The 17,207-nt window shown below is 41.8% G+C and overlaps 1 protein-coding gene across 1 annotated transcript; it reads left to right on the forward strand.

The window, feature by feature from the left end:
• The first annotated feature begins 1,741 nt into the window (after window positions 1-1,741).
• On the forward strand, window positions 1,742-17,207 carry LOC142663919 (steroidogenic acute regulatory protein, mitochondrial-like). The gene is made up of 7 exons (XM_075842761.1): window positions 1,742-1,870; window positions 11,043-11,162; window positions 11,866-12,005; window positions 12,095-12,253; window positions 13,325-13,509; window positions 14,294-14,387; window positions 16,248-17,207. Exons 1-7 carry the CDS (start codon window positions 1,807-1,809, stop codon window positions 16,350-16,352), a joined length of 867 nt encoding a protein of 288 aa, XP_075698876.1. The 5' UTR covers window positions 1,742-1,806; the 3' UTR covers window positions 16,353-17,207.

Consider the following 17,207-nt stretch of genomic DNA (forward strand, 5'->3'; position numbering starts at 1 on the left):
GGCAACACACCATGCTGGAAAATAACAACAGCCCAGCAGTCCTGTTCTCTCTTCCCATAATATAACTGAAACATCCGTGCTAATAGTGAACTACTCCATCAGCCCCTACCAATTCCACCTAGGATCCCCCCCCCCTCCTCTGCCATAATCTGATGTGAGGAAGTGTGAGGAATTTAACTGCCTGCAGTGTTACAGGGGTATTCCCATCTTATAAAGTAATGGCATCTTGATAGGATACGCCACCACTTTATGAGTGTTGGGGGTCTGGGACCCCCATCGATCCGGAGGATAAAAGGGCCATTTCTCGTTCATCGGCTGATCGTTGCCCTGTTTACACAGGACAATTATCAGGAACGAGCTTTCTATGAACGCTCGTTTGTCTCATAATTGGCCGGTGTTAAAGGGCATTGAGTCCTAGTGTTTACAGCTGACAAGTGAGATGCAGCAAACAGGAAATATCAGTGTATTGTGTCTGCTCTGGTGGCTAGTGTGAACACTGTAATATTTCAAGATTTTATTTTCATGTGCAATACGTTCATTTTAAGGATACGTTTTAAAATTTGTACATACATACATAATTTTTAATATTAGTAATAAATAGAACTAAAATAAACTTGGGAAGGATGTAGGGCTTCACGGTAGGTAAACTTCTAGGTATTACCACAGTAGCCACAATGAAGCTCCAGAGAACACATTATATATATTCACCAATTACCAACGTCCTGGTCCTTGTCATTCAGGTATGTTCCTCTGCAGAAGTCCTTCCACACAACAGCTTTCTTTTGCTGCTCAATGTTTCAAGCATCTCTGGGGTATCAAAATTAGGGTAGACTATGGACACATTTAAAGACTGTCTCAGAATATAAGTCATCTATCTTAGTTATCTCTGTCTACCGGCTCTCCAGCGATGACGTATCGTCTCAACACGTGACAACTGCAGCCAATCACATGGGTGGACGCGTCATTGCTGGAGCTAAGTGAACAGAGTCCGTTCACCAGCAACACCACAGGCGTGCTATGGGATTGGTAAGATAAGTACACTTTGTTTTCCTCAAAATAAAAATCCACGAGCAAAGTCGCACAATTTGGTGCAGATTTTTTCAGACAATTTCTGCGGCAAAACTGTTACGTGTGGACCCGACCTAAAAATCCAGTGTTCTGAGTCCTGCATACAAGGACATGAATGTAAAATATGGATCTTGAAAAGAATACATTCATATATGTAGGCTCCATTGATCATGGGGAGAATACAGGGCATATACTGCCCCCCATAGAACATGCTGTCTATTAGGAACTGCACACAGAAGTACGACTGGGTGAAAACTCCATCAGATCCATAGTCAGAACCTTTTCTATAAGGAAATATGGCTGAGCGAATGATTTTGCCAATTGGTAACGCTTCATGATCATGTTAGAAAGCATTATAAATCTTCCCGCATAAATATCCAGTGTCTAAGTATGTCAGTACAAACGTATATAAGAGAAGACATTCGTCTCTCTCATTCAAGGTCTTGGAGGAGGAAGCCCAGGCAAATCTCAAGACAGATAACACTTCATATGCAGATGTGTACAGTAAAGATGAAAGACATTGGCTTTGTGAACATACGACTGATTACTTTTTCCTCTTTTTGCTTCCCCCCTCCTTTTGGGCTTTCTCTGTCCTTGGACTCCATCCACTCGTCTTTTCTATCTGGAAGCTTGCTGCCTATCATGGGGTGCTGTCCTTCAGGATAACTATAAAGATAGGGCCCTACAGTATGCACAGCCTCTCCAGCAAGGGAGGCCGGGCTGCAGATACATAACACCATGCTCCCTGCAACGCTCAAACTCTGCTGTGGCATTTCCCATCAACATCTCCGGAAACTCACTGGTACAGTATATCCTTTTGCAAAAAACACAATATTTGATGCAATGTTTTTAAATACTTACAATTTCCTTACGTCAAATATCCAATAGCTTCCCTGTTTGTTTTGACAAGGTTACCAGTTTGCAATATTCATTAGGGAACTAGTATTTGTGCAATTACCTATCACTTTACCTGCAACATTGTATCTAAATCCAGCACAAGAATATATTACTGGTATTCAGTTAGTGTGATGCACCAAAGGGAAATGTCATGTACCGTTATAGTCCAAAGACTGTATAGTTATTATTATTATTATTTATTTATTTATTTTTTGTAAGTGACCTACATATATATTACAAGTTTATGCATTAATTGGCAAGAGAATTACTATTAATTTGTAAATATATGTCATTCAAAGACAAAGGAGGACTGAAATCTATGGGTTATACCCATCCATATACACACATACAAATGTCTTGATTCAATGCTAAGATATATCCAATTACTTATGTGAAATACTTTCATTAGTCATTAGAAGTACTAAGACAACTTCAGCATTTATGGGTGTTAAATACTGTACGATATATTTTTTGCTGATGTACAAACCATTCCAAAAATCTATTTTAAGGGGGGTAGGCACTTGTGAATATTCAGTCTAATTCATTCAGAAGTCATTTGTGCTCACACACATTGTATAGTAGTTGGGGAAATGACATTGCGCTAACTTGTATCTTAGATTTGTGCCTAGAATAGAGTATTGCACACATTAATTTGGACCCCATTAAATTGACAGCGTACAACTTTCTTGTTTGTTAGTTAGTATCTGTTTTGACACTAGAAAGTTTTTGTTTGATTTGTTGAGGGAAGTCTAAAGTCTTTATGATTAATTGAATTCCTTCCTTTTAATTGGGGACTACCACCAAAAAATACATTAATTATGTCCTAAATCATGTATTGTATCTGTTCTGATTATTGCATAGAATAGGAAAGCTGGAATAAAATTCATGTATTCAAATTCAAGCTGATTCTCCAACCAATAGAGAGAGATTAAGCGCTTAGTGAACCAAAGTAATTTATTTGGATTTGTAGGTGAACAATACAGAATCAAATCACAGACAGAGTTGTCTACTAAATAAACAGAAATCAGTGCTTCTAGGGGAGCACTCTGCCCCATATATGACATCCAATGGAGCATGCTGCAATTTTTTTTCACATTTTTTTTTTTTCCTTGGACCCATTTGTATATTGTGATATGAATGGCCACATTGAAATGCCATAACACTATATCTGGGATCTTTGTCATATGCTTGTGTGAGTGAGGCCTAAAGCAGTAAATACTGAACTCTGTCTAGTACAGACCTGCCCGCATCAAAACCACATTAGTTCTCAACTGTGGGCACATCAATGTGCTGCAATGACATATGTTAACATATAACTATTATCTGATCTTTCAGAGACGTCAAAGATATGTGATCTGACCACCACAGATCTCCCGGAATGGAACGGCTCTATAGAGTGTTGATACTCTTTCGGTGCTGCACAGAGATTTATTTTACTAGAAATCTGACAACATTTTAAGTGGAAGTGCAGACAATTTTCTGTTATTTTTTCATTGAGAATGTTGTGACAGATATTTAGTAACAGAGGGATTTAAAGCCCTCTATAAAGCCATTTTACTCTGGAAATCAGTGGTGGTCTGAGATCACAAACTGTACAAATGTAATCTTCTTACTTGTACTATTGTACTACAGTAGGTAATAGGGCACATTCAGACATAGTGGAAAATATACAGCACCAGAACCAAGCTCAATACATAATTTATAGCACCAGAATCAAGCTCAGTACATATATACAGTGCCAGAACAAAGCTCAGTACTTACACACAGCGCCAGAACAAAGCTCAGTAGATATATACAGTCAGGGCCGCCATCAGGAATTTCTGGGCCCCATACAGCCAAGATGTCTGGGGGCCCCCCCTCCATTACCGGGGGTGGGCGACGGAAATTGTGGCACTCACGTTTGTACGTTATACGCATTTACTGATTTTGGTGCCGATGTCAATTACAGTGAAGAAAACCATGGAGCCGGCAGTGACCGGTTAATGCTCGGGATTTTGATCTATTCAGCTAAAACTTATCCGACTGTATGGCATACAGTGGGATACGTCGCCTGGGGAATGGCCCAGGGGAAACTACTGAAGTCACTGTCCATGAACAGGGCTGGAGCCTTCTACTAGCGCTCTGCCCAGGGACTCTGGCGCTGTTCCTAATGTCCATATACGTAAAGTGACGTCCGAAGCTTTGCAAAGCCTGAGTACACGGCCGGAGCGTCGACAATGCTCTGGCCAGGGATTCCGGCCCTGGAGAATCCTCTGATGTCACTTTACATATATGGACAGTGATGTCAGGAGCTCCCAGGGACAAAGTCCACGGGTAGAGCACTCGTGATGCTGCCTGGGGACTCCGGAATAACAAAGTCTACTACGCTATTTCATCCTTCAAAAATAAGGTAAACCGACGGAGGCTAAAAGGACATAATGGAGCCCTGTGAATTATCGTCTACATTGTTTATACTGTAAGGTAGGAGATTTCCTGACTACACGATAAACTTAGGGCAACAACACGATGTGAAGGGGGAAGGGAGGGGGAAGCGCTTGTGAGGAATTAAGGAGCACTAATGCTCCGCTCTTACGTTGCCATTAAAGTTCAATGTGTTTTTCCACAGCAAAAACCGGAGGCTTTCCCTTTGATTCCTGGCGCAGATGCTACAAGCGTGTAGCAGATCTGCACGAGAATAAGGCCCTGTTCACACAGAGTTTTTTGCCACATTTTTTTCAGCGGAAACCGCGGCAAAAAACTTCCGAAATCGCCTCCTATTGATTTCAACTGGAGGCGAAGGCGTTTTTTTCCTGCGAGAGAAAGAAGCGACATGCTCTTTCTTCAGGCATTTCCGTCTCTGACCTCCCATTGACATCAATGGTAGGCAGCGAAAGCCTGAAGGAATTTCAAGGCAGATGTTTCTGCCTGCAAAAAGCTTTGTGAACAAGGCCTAAGTCCCAGTGTCATTCAAAGTTGCTAATCCTCAGCTTTTCCATGTAATATAAGTCGCATGCTACTTATTGCTGTGGCGGATTTCTTTTCATGGTGCGGACAAAAATACAGGTGGAAAATTTTTCACAGCATGTGAACTGGGTTGCGGAAACCTCATATGCATGGGATGCAGAATCATCGACATGTCATCAGAATCTGTATCAAATCCAACATGTGTGAACGGGGCCTTAGTGGGAATTAAAAAAAATCTCTGTTAGGCCAAATGCACACGATACTTATTACGTGCAAATTTGTCGCTGGTCTTTTCGTGCGGCAAATCCGCAGTGTAATACAGGACCAGCAAAGTAAATGAGATCAAGAAATCTCATCTACATGTCGCATTTTCTGCACAAAAACTGACCTGCGGTGCGTATATGAAAATATGATACATGTCACTTTATCTTGCGTTTCCACTTGCGAATTGTTTCTGACTAGTTTAAAAAATAATAAAAAATCTGCAGCATAAATCCTGCACCTATTTCCGCATCAAAATGTAAAAACTGCACCTAAAAACTTATCAAAAAACGCACTATTAGGTGCAGATTTTACCTGCGGAATTACCTGCGGTTTTGATACGGATTTTGTGCACCAAATTCCTCAATGTGTGCGTTACAGAATTTGCTGGGGATTTACAGCAAATTAACCCTTTACATTGTAAAGGATGAAATACGTTACAATTCTGCAACATTAGGTTATGTTCAAACAGCTTATTTTCTGCCGTTTTTCTGGCCGTAAACGTCTGAAATATCAGAACAGAACGCCTCCAAACATCTGCCCATTGATTTCAATGAGAAAAAAACAGCGTTGTGTTCCCATGGGCCGTTCTTTTTACAACGACCGCGTAAAAAAACGGCCGCGAAAAAGAAGTGCAGGTAATTTCTTCAGACGTTTCTGGAGCCGTTTTTCATTGACTCTATAGAAAAATAGCTCCAAAAATGGCAGTAAAAAACACCGCAAAAAAACGAGTTTGCTTAAAAAACTTCTGAAAATCAGGAGCTGTTTTCGCTTGAATATCTCCGTATTTTCAGACTGTTTTTGCTAAGCGTGTGAACATACCCTAATAGGCATGCAGCTTATTTAACCCCTTTCCTCCTCATTTTTTGTTTTTTCCTCTCCACCTTCCAAAAGCTATAATTTTTTTTACTTGAGGGCTTGTTTTTTGCGGTACAAGTTGTAGTTTTTCATGACACCATTTATTGTGCCGCATAATGTACTGGGAAGCTGCAAAAAAATTATTTGTGGGGTGAAATGCTGCGCGTGCATGAGGTTCTGACAAACCCCATTCACATGAGTTAGGGCTTATTCAGACTAACGTGTTAATCGTCCGTGTGAAGGACGTTTTTTTTAATGGCCGTCACATGGCTGCGTGTATTTCTATGGGGTTATTCACACGGTTGTTGTTCTAACAGACCATGTGGAGGGCCTGTAAAAAAATAGGACATGTCCTATTTTTGTGCGTTTTCACAGATCCGTCAATAGACTCAAGTCTGTGAAAACGGCCGTTCTTCACGTCTGATTTCACACACGTTGGTCTGAATATCGCCTTAGGCCTTATTCACACGAACGTGTCCGTTTTGCACGCGCAAAAAACGCTGCGTTTTGCGCGAGCAAAAGTTCGGTGTGGCATCAGCATATGGTGCGTGGCTGCGTGATTTTCGCACAGCCGGCATCATTATGACACTCTGTTTTGATGTTACAACACAGTAAAGAAGGAGGGGCTTTTATGTTTCCCTTCTCTTCTTTACCAGCTGTAGCGCGAATCACGCGCGTCACCCGGAAGTGCTTCCGTGTGCCGTGCGCGATTTGCACGCACCCAATGACTTCAATGGGTGTGTGCTGCGCGAAACACGGGCAAAGTATAGGACATGTTGTGAGTTTTACACAGCGCACATACGCTGCGTGAAATTCACTGACAGTCTGAACGGACCCATTCACTAATATAGGTCCGTGCGACGCCAGTGAAAATCACGCTAGTAGCACAGACGTATAACACGCTCGTGTGAATAAGGCCTTATATTGTAATTTGTAGTGAATTTTCAGTGCGCAATCCGCACCAAAAATAGGAGGCAAGTAAGTGGCTTATTCAGATGTCCATGTTCGGTCTGTGATATAAGGACCGTGTATCGGCCATATTTCCCGGACCGACCACAGTTCAGGGAGCCGGTTTTCTAGCATCACAGTTATCTATGATCATAGTCCCTCTCTTCCTGTGGGAATACTGACCCCGGTCCCGCACTGAAAGCATCATTACTGTATGGGACAGTATTCCCGCGGAGAGGCAGGGACTCCCAGCAACACCGATAACTATACTATGATGCTAGGAGTCCGGCTCCATGAATTGTGGTCAGCCTGGGAAATACGGCCGATACACGCTCCGTATGTCACGGACCGAACGCGGCCGTCTGAATAAGGCCTTAGTCTAGTTACACAGTGCGTTCAAATCCCATTTTTTTGCAACAATTTTTGCAAAATCGCGGCAAAAAACGTGATTTGACCGCACTGTGACAATATAGCCTAACAGCACTTTTCTTGTCTTGTATCCTTTTTTAATGCAATTTTCGTAATTGCGGCACAAATCACGCGGTTTTGCCGCGATTTTTATATCATAGCGGCAAAACTGCGCCATTTTTGCCGCGATTACGAAAATCGCGGCAAAAAAACGGTAGGAAAACGAAAAAATACCCGAAAATATTTTAATCAACTTTATACATATTACAAACGGGGTCAGGGGGATGGGAAGCAGGATGGATAGGGGAACATACTCACCAGCCTGCAGGTCCGTTGCAGTGTAGAGGAGCTGGGGGGCGGGATCTCCACACGGAGCTTCAGCACATGCTGCATCTTCCCATTCCAGTGAAGCTACAACAGGTATGCAGGGGGTGCCGCGGGCGTTGCTAGGGGGGGGCAACAGTCTGAGGGGGGGGGGGGGCGACGGCAGCCCGGCGGGCCCCTTTTCTTCATCCATGTGGCCGGGCCCCTGACGGGAGTACCAGTAATACCCCCCTGATGGCGGCCCTGTATACAGTACCAGAACCAAGCTCAGTACATATATACAACACCAGAACTAAGCTTAGTACATGTATACAACACCAGAACTAAGCTTAGTACATTAATAGAGCTCCAGAACGAAGCTTAGTACATAAATGCAGCACCAGAAACAATCTCAGTACACATATACACCAGAACCAAGCTCAATACAAATATACAACTCCAGAACCAAGCTCCATACATATATACTGAACCGAAATCATGCTCAGTAGATATATACAGCACCAAAGAGAAGCTCAGTACATATATAGAACTCCAGAACCAAGCTCAGTACACAAATTCAGCACCAAAACCAAGCTCATTACATGTATATATGTTTTGAGCTTGGTTGTTATGATGTATATATGTACTGAGCTTGGATTTCGTGCTGTATTTATGTACTAAGCTTTGTTATGGTGCTGTATATGTACTGAGCTTGGTTTTGGTGCTGTATTTATATGCTGAGCTTGGTTCTGGAGTTGTATATATGTATGGAGCTTATCTTTTGTGCTGTATACATATATTGAGCTTGGTTGTTATGCTGTATATAACTCCAGAACCAAGCTCAGTACATATACAGCACCAGAACCAACATTTCCACACCTATAAACAGAGATAAAATTCTCATAGTGCCACACTCTATGGCCCTGAATATAATAGTATCATACACTGTGTACCTGAATATAATAGTGCTACACGCCCTGAATATAATCGTACCATGCACTGTGCCCCTGAATATAATAGTGCCATACACTGTGCCCCTGAATATAATAGTAACATACACTGTGCCCATGAATAAAATTGTGTCAAACACTGTAAAGAAATGCACTACACACAGTACATCCTGTAGATATTGCCACTCACAATGCCTCTTGTAGATTGTGCCCCTCATAGCGCCCCCTGTAGATTGTGCCGCTCATAGAGCCCCTTGTAGGTAGTGCCCTTCATAGAGCCCTCTGTAGATGGTGCTCCCCATAGAGCCCTGTGTAGATAGTGCCCCCTGTAGACAGTGCCCCATAGAGTTCCCTGTATATAGTGCCCCCTGTAGTCTACAGGTTGCAAACAGTGCCTCCTGTCAATAGTGCCCCTTGTAGAGTCCCCTGTAAATAGTGCCCCCCTGTAAAGTCTCCTGCAGATAGTGCCCCCTATAGAGTACCCTGTAGATAGTGTCCCCTGTAAATAGGGCCTTCTATAGATAGGGCCCTCTGTAGATAGGCCCCCCATAGTCCCCTGTAGATAGGGCCCCCCTGTAGAAAGGGCCCCCTATAGCATCCCATGTAGATAGGGCCCCGTATAGAGTCCCCTGTAGATAGTGCTCCCTGTAGCATCCTCTGTAGATAGGGCCCCCTATAGAGTTGCCGTAGAGAGTGACCCCTGTAGCATCCCCTGTAGATAGGGCCCACTCTATAGTCCCCTGTATATAGGGCCTCTGTTAGAGTCCACTGTAGATAGTTCCCCCTTTAGCATCCCCTGTGGATAGAGCCCCCTGTAGATGGGGCCCCCTATAGAGTTCCCTGTAGATGGTGCCCCCTGTAGCAGGCCCTGTAGATAGTGCCCCTGTAGATAGGGCCCCCTATAGATAGTGCCCTCTGTAGCGACTCCCATAAATTGGGCCCACTGTATAGTCTCCTGTAGATAGTGCCCCCTATATAGTCCCGTGTAGATAGTGCCCCCTATATAGTATCCTGTATATAGGGCCCCTATATAGTCCCCTGTAGATAGGATCCCTATATAGTCCCCTGTAGATAAGGCCCCATATAGTCCCCTGTAGATAGGCCCCCTATAGAGTCCCCTGTAGATAGGGCCCCCTGTATAGTCCCCTGTAGATAGGGTCACCTATATAGTCTCCTGTAGCTAGGGCCCCCTATATAGTCCCCTGTAGATAGGGCCCCTTGTAGCATCCCCTGTAGGTAGTGCCCCCTATATAGTCCCCTGTAGATAGGGCCCCCAACACTAACCACTGTAAAAGAAAAAAAACATTATATGCGCACCTCCAGCGACACCAGGTCTCATACAGCGGAACGGCACTGCGGGGCCCTTAGTGCCCCCACATAGTATATTGACACCATAGCTGCCCCACAGTATAATGCTCCTATAGCTGCCCTCCACAAAGTATAATGCCCTCCATAGCTGCCCCCCACAGTAGATGCCCCTATTGCTGTCCCCACACAGTATATCCCCATAACTGCTACCACGCAGTATAATGCCACCCATAGCTGCCACCTCACTATATAATGCCCCACAGCTGACCCCATGCAGTATAATGCCCCCACAGCTGCCACCTCACAGTATAATGCCCCACAGCTGCCCCCACGCAGTATAATGCCTTTACACATTTCCAATAGTGCCTAATAAAAATAATGAAACACATACTCACCTATGCCCGTTCCCACGACTGGTGGAGGAGATCCTTCTGATACTCCGGTCTGTGCAGTGTGTGGCTGAGCTCAGACAGGCGCGCTGACGTCACTACATCGCACCTGTCTGCTCCGAGCCGCTCACGGCTCAGTGCTCATGGCAAAGTGAATGCTGGATAAAGGAGCCATCAAGCCCATCAAGGACGGAGATACAGTTAAAACCGGGACATCAGTCAGTGGCTCGCGACTCACCGGAGGTCTTCACATGACCCCCAGGGGGTCGCGACCCACAGTTTTGGAAACCATGTAGTATAATACATCAAAATCCTCTAACAGCTCTTTCAAAAAGCAAAATCTCATATTAAAATAGGCTGTGTACCAGTCTTAGATTGTTAGTCTTTTCTCCTTTTGCCTCATTAGGTAGGAACATTTTGGATAATAGTTTGTATATTTTCACCTCCTCATTATAAAATTGACATAGTGGAATACATTGTCAGCACCATGGATTGGAATTTAAAAAAGTTTCTAAGCAGGCGACATTTTTTGTAGGATGATCCTATAGAACATACTATCTGTTTTAGAGATATTTACTTGTATGGGTTACCTAGTGACCTTCTAGCATTTCATAATGCAGTCTTTTAGATCATTTGGACAACTTTGTCTTTATGCTTTGTGTATGCTCATTAATCATTGTAAAATGCAATATCTTGTATGTGTTTTTAGGTCTACAACGTCCTGCTGTTGGTGCTTTTGGAAAAGAAATGTCAAAGTTTATTTTAAAGACACCAAGCTGCTTCCCACATATACCAGTGTCTCTGCAGAGAATTCTATTCACAAAATTAAGTAAGTTAGTCCATGAAGCATGAATGCAATATTCAAAGATTTATAATAACATTTTATGGAATACACCTATAAGGACTTATATATGCATGTTAGCCATACGATTGAGAACTATAACTTGAAAACTGGAATAAGGATAATGAAAGGTAGAGGCATCCATTTATCTTACAAAAAAACCTAAAAGAAACTGTTATATTGCCACCTTAACAACTGCAGCATCAGAAACGGATTGCAACTTTTGCAATATACAGTAGATTAGAAAGCTCATAAATGAGCAGAGAAAAGTCTACATTTCCATCACAGTCCCATGCCATTGTAGACTGACTATTGCTGCTGTCTGTATAGTTTTACTGGGTGATATGCAGTATCTGCAGGTTTTTTACCTCTAAATAGAATAATATCTGCGACCTGTTTGTTTGTATAGGAATTGTGGGTGGAAGCTCAAGTAATACACAGTGCTTAATCTCACTAGCAATAATGTTTATAATTGGTGAGGTGTTAAAGGTAATTGGTCACCAGGATGGTCTTTATATGAGGGCTCTTTGAAGATGACCTGCACAGAGAACTAGAAGATACAGTTGCTTCCAATTATTAGCCTTTTAGGTGCCATTAGGTGGGATGGGAAAAGCAAGTTTGTGCAGATTTTAATAAAAAATAAAAAAAAAAGAACGAAATAAAATATTATGTTTATGTTGCTTTTTTACAGAAATTAATACAGTTCCTGACCTCAGAGAAACCACAATGCTTTCCAGCCAAGAGCTGTTTTACTTTACTCAAGCTGAGGACACACTTCACAAAGCAATGTGTATGCTCCAACAAGATGGTTGGCAGTCTGAAACACACCCGGTAGGGGCATCAACCATCTAATTTTATAGGTATGCAGATAACTTAGCATACAATCCTTTTTCAAATTTATGTTGAATTATTTTATGCAGGAAAACGGTGACTGGATTCTCAGCAAAACATTCCCAAGAATAGGAAAAGTATTTCGAGCTGAAGCAGTTATAGACTCACCACCGGAACACATCTACAGCCAACTTTTTGAAAAACTTGAACAGATGGATAAATGGAATCCAAGTATCAGTAAAGTGCAGGTAATTATAAGCGTATTATTTGCAGATATATTAACAAGAGGATCTGTCACAAAATATCACAATACAAACAGCATACATTATTATATAGATATCTTAGACCTGATGAGACTGATGTACTTACTTTGAAAATCCACGGAAGAGTGGCTGTATAATCCTTTCTCAAAGTTTTCCTGCCTGATATTAAAATTACCAAGTATATGCATGATGTAATCACAAACTTTTCCCACCTACAGCTGACAAGCTCTTGTCAGTGTCCCTCCTCCCCTGCACCATGCTAAAATCTTGTGCATGCTCAGTACAAGCTGCAGTTTACCTGGCTCTGCAGTGAGAGAGTGTCTTCTAGCAGCAGTTTTAGTGTAGAATAACAGCTTCTGACTCCTCTCTGCTGCTTTCTTTTACTGCAGAGCCAGGGAGCCTGAAGCTTGTACTGAGCATGTGTGAGATTTGCGGGAGAGGAGAGACATTGATAGGAGCTTGTCAGCTCTAGGTAGGAGGAGATTAAGTTTATCTCATGAATACATGGGATAAGCTTAAGGCTGTGTTCACACACATCACTGTCAATTAGCGTAAAAACGTGATCAAAGCCTAAACCCCTAGCCATCAGCTGTAATCATTGAAGAACGTTTCAGTTTCTTTTTAAATGAGTGGGTGTCCTTGTAGTACATGAAAGGGCCAAGTCTATCAGAGGGGCTCTCTGCTCTGACTAGTAGAGGGGGGGGGGGGGTCCCAAGTTGAAGACCCCTTTCCGACATCCATATGCCTCATGGAAATAGGTTATCCTGAGTAGACTACCCCTTTCATTGGAAACAATTATGTACACATTAAAAATGAAATAAAATTAACTCAATGATTTTTTTCAAGCATTTAAAATAAAGAATAAGAATATGAGGAATTACAGCATTACGTTAAAATGGGTAGAAAGAAAACCAGTGGTTTTGGGTGTAAAAAATAAACAATTTTGATCATAGAATTTTCATCTGTACTATACAGTACATCACTGCAACAGTGTTAATTATCCAGACCTTATTTAGCCTGCACAAGTCTTAACAAAAAAAATATGATTTTTTTCAGATTCTACAAAGAATTGGAAGAAATACTCTAGTGACCAGAGAAATCACAGCACAAATTCCTGCAAATATGGTCAGCCAGAGAGACTTTGTTAGCGTACGACACTGCTCCCGAAAAGGATCATCATTATATCTTATTGGAACTGCTACCGATTCTCAATTAATGCCTCCTCAGATGGGAATGATAAGGTATGCACATTTCTTAATAATGTAAATGCCCAGAACTGTCTTTAGTTTTTACTTTCTGAGACATTAAGAAAACCTATTATGACACCCTTCTTTATTGGTGTAAAATTGCCAAAGACAGGTTTATCGAAGTCTACGAGCCTGTCTTCAGCTAAACCCATCTATACAAGAAGAGCCAAAAAGAGCCAGAGTGATCCTAACACAGCTGAGCGTTTCTGCCCCTTCGTTTAAGTTATCGGTGGGGCTCTCCGCACCCGGACCCCCACCGATCAAAACTACTGACGTATTATGTGACATGTCAAAAGCTTTAAGGAACCATCTTTACTATTTATAGTAACATCTGGTCGCAGCATTTTTTTGGGGAAAAAATGCACACAAAAAAGCAAATTAAAAACCCTACCGAAAAGGCAAGTCTACGCTGTGTGTAAATCCAGCCTGGCAGAGACAGCAACTTGATTTCAGTCTGCATCAAGTTGCTTGGCAAAAGAGTAAACACATCTAAACCAGAATAAAGTTCTAGGCAAGTCTTATAGAACGCTTTACTAACTCTTACACCAAGCTTCTTTGAGATAGAAATGGGCATAGGAGTTCCCTGGAAATTGAAAAATTGTTCAGGGTTTCCCCCATACTAATATGATTGTGAATCACTGCTCTAACCTTTTGCTTTCCAGGTCTACATTTTGGGTGGAAATACTCTTCAAATGAATTTTTCAGCTCCCAAAATTTATGATTAAACTTTTGTTGTATTGTAGTAATATTTTCTCTTTGTTTTCTTTGTTTTTTGTAGGGCTGAAGCTGGTCTCACCTGTATTGTTCTCCGGCCCATTGATGGCGACAATGGAAAAACCCATTTCACATGGCTTCTTAGCTTGGACCTTAAGGTTTGTTTTACATATTTATACGTATAGTTAAAAAAAAACCTGTAACAAACTGGTATCTGACATACAACTGGCTAACACAATGATATTAAGGACAGCGGAGTAACTTGGAGCTCACGGGCCACAATGTAAACCTCCTATTACAACTGTGCCACAGTGAATATACAACTTCACAAGTCATATATGTACAGTGAAGGAAATAAGTATTTGATCCCTTGCTGATTTTGTAAGTTTGCCCACTGTCAAAGTCATGAACAGTCTAGAATTTTTAGGCTAGGTTAATTTTACCAGTGAGAGATAAAAAAAGAAAATCACATAGTCAAAATTATATATATTTATTTGCATTGTGCACAGAGAAATAAGTATTTGATCCCCTACCAACCATTAAGAGTTCAGCCTCCTCCAGACCAGTTACACGTTCCAAATCAACTTGGTGCCTGCATTAAAGACAGCTGTCTTAAATGGTCACCTGTATAAAAGACTCCTGTCCACAGACTCAATTAATCAGTCTGACTCTAACCTCTACAACATGGGGAAGACCAAAGAGCTTTTTAAGGATGTCAGGGACAAGATCATAGACCTGCACAAGGCTGGAATGGGCTACAAAACCATAAGTAAGACGCTGGGTGAGAAGGAGACAACTGTTGGTGCAATAGTAAGAACATGGAAGACATACAAAATAACTGTCAATCGACATCGATCTGGGGCTCCATGCAAAATCTCACCTCGTGGGGTATCCTTGATCCTGGGGAGGGTGAGAGCTCAGCCGAAAACTACACGGGGGGAACTTGTTAATGATCTCAAGGCAGCTGGGACCACAGTCACCAAGAAAACCATTGGTAACATATTACGCCGTAATGGATTAAAATCCTGTAGTGCCCGCAAGGCCCCCCTGCTCAAGAAGGCACATGTACAGGCACGAAGTTTGCAAATGAATGGATGATTCTGAGAGTGATTGGGAGAAGGTGCTGTGGTCAGATGAGACTAAAATTGAGCTCTTTGGCATTAACTCAACTCGCCGTGTTTGGAGGAAGAGAAATGCTGCCTATGACCCAAAGAACACTGTCCCCACTGTCAAGCATGGAGGTGGAAACATTATGTTTTGGGGGTGTTTCTCTGCTAAGGGCACAGGACTACTTCACCGCATCAATGGGAGAATGGATGGAGCCATGTACCGTCAAATCCTGAGTGACAACCTCCTTACCTCCACCAGGACATTAAAAATGGCTCGTGGCTGGGTCTTCCAGCATGACAATGACCCGAAACATACAGCCAAGGCAACAAAGGAGTGGCTAAAAAAGAAGCACATTAAGGTCATGGAGTGGCCTAGCCAGTCTCCAGACCTTAATCCCATCGAAAACTTATGGAGGGAGCTGAAGATCCGAGTTGCCAAGCGACAGCCTCGAAATCTTAATGATTTACAGATGATGTGCAAAGAGGAGTGGGCAAAAATTCCATCTAACATGTGTGCAAACCTCATCATCAACTACAAAAATCGTCTGACTGCTGTGCTTGCCAACAAGGGTTTTGCCACCAAGTATTAAGTCTTGTTTGCCAAAGGGATCAAATACTTATTTCTCTGTGCACAATGCAAATAAATATATATAATTTTGACAATGTGATTTTCTGTTTGTTTTTTTTATATAATCCATCTCTCACTGGTAAAATTAACCTAGCCTAAAAATTCTAGACTGTTCATGTCTTTAACAGTGGGCAAACTTACAAAATCAGCAAGGGATCAAATACTTATTTCCTTCACTGTATATATCATTTTATTTTTTTCATATTTATTCAATTTTCACTATTGTCTAACCGAAATAAATGAGCCTCTAATATTCTCTTCTAAACATTTTCTTTCCATAGGGCTGGATACCTCAGTCTGTGACTGACCAAGCTCTGTCACAGTCACAAGCCGATTTTATTAAACATCTAAGGAAACATCTATCATCAAGAGAAATCAACTATTAGATTTTACAATGTCCTTAGAATGGAGTAGTACAGAAGTGAAGCACAAAGTGCAGCCAGAAGTCCCAGATGCTATTGAACTATGGATATTTCCAATACAGCGTGTTGGTTCTGCCTTGATAACCACTACCTGCCTCCCACTATAGGAATCAGTACATGATGTAGCATTTTCTAAAGTCTTTTCTTATCCAGCCTCTAAGATTCTTTCTGTGGCATTGCTGCCATTGGGTCTTACTGATGCTGTAGCAACACATCCTACCATCATTTCGCTTTGTCCCTCTGTGGCGGTTTCATCATTCTCACATTCTATCCATCAGCGTAAAGGGGTTCTGCACTCAATGACTGATAGTATATCCCTAGGATATGCCGTCAATATGCGATAGGTTTAAGTCTGACCACTGGGACCTCCACCAATAACGAGAACAACGGGGTGCTGCGGTCAGTGGTGAGTAGTGACACCTTTGACTAGATACAGTACAACCCCCACCGATGTTGTCTGTCTGGTAATCCAGCTCAACCCCATTCATGTAAACAATAGGGAGCAGAAATCAGCCTACCAAGAAAACACACATATCTATCTATCTATCTATCTATCTATCTATCTATCTATCTATCTATCTATCTATCTATCTATCTATCTATCTATCTATCTATCTATCTATCTATCTATCTATCTATCTATCTATCTATCTATCTATCTATCTATCTATCTATCTATCTATCTACCTTTCTATCTATCTATCTATCTATCTATCTATCTATCTATCTATCTATCTATCTATCTATCTATCTATCTATCTATCTATCTATCTATCTATCTATCTATCTATCTATCTATCTATCTATCTATCTATCTAT

The sequence above is a fragment of the Rhinoderma darwinii genome, chromosome 11 (assembly GCF_050947455.1).
Source record: "Rhinoderma darwinii isolate aRhiDar2 chromosome 11, aRhiDar2.hap1, whole genome shotgun sequence".
Taxonomy (NCBI): Eukaryota; Metazoa; Chordata; class Amphibia; order Anura; family Rhinodermatidae; genus Rhinoderma; species Rhinoderma darwinii.

What these genes read in the sequence shown, in the direction of transcription:
- LOC142663919 (XM_075842761.1), top strand. Translation starts at nt 1,807, where the DNA reads ATGCTCCCTGCAACGCTCAAACTCTGCTGTGGCATTTCCCATCAACAT. An exon ending in GGCAGTCTGAAACACACCCG is followed by an intron (nt 12,006 to 12,094) that starts GTAGGGGCATCA and finishes TATTTTATGCAG; the next exon opens with GAAAACGGTGACTGGATTCT. An exon ending in CAAGTATCAGTAAAGTGCAG is followed by an intron (nt 12,254 to 13,324) that starts GTAATTATAAGC and finishes GATTTTTTTCAG; the next exon opens with ATTCTACAAAGAATTGGAAG.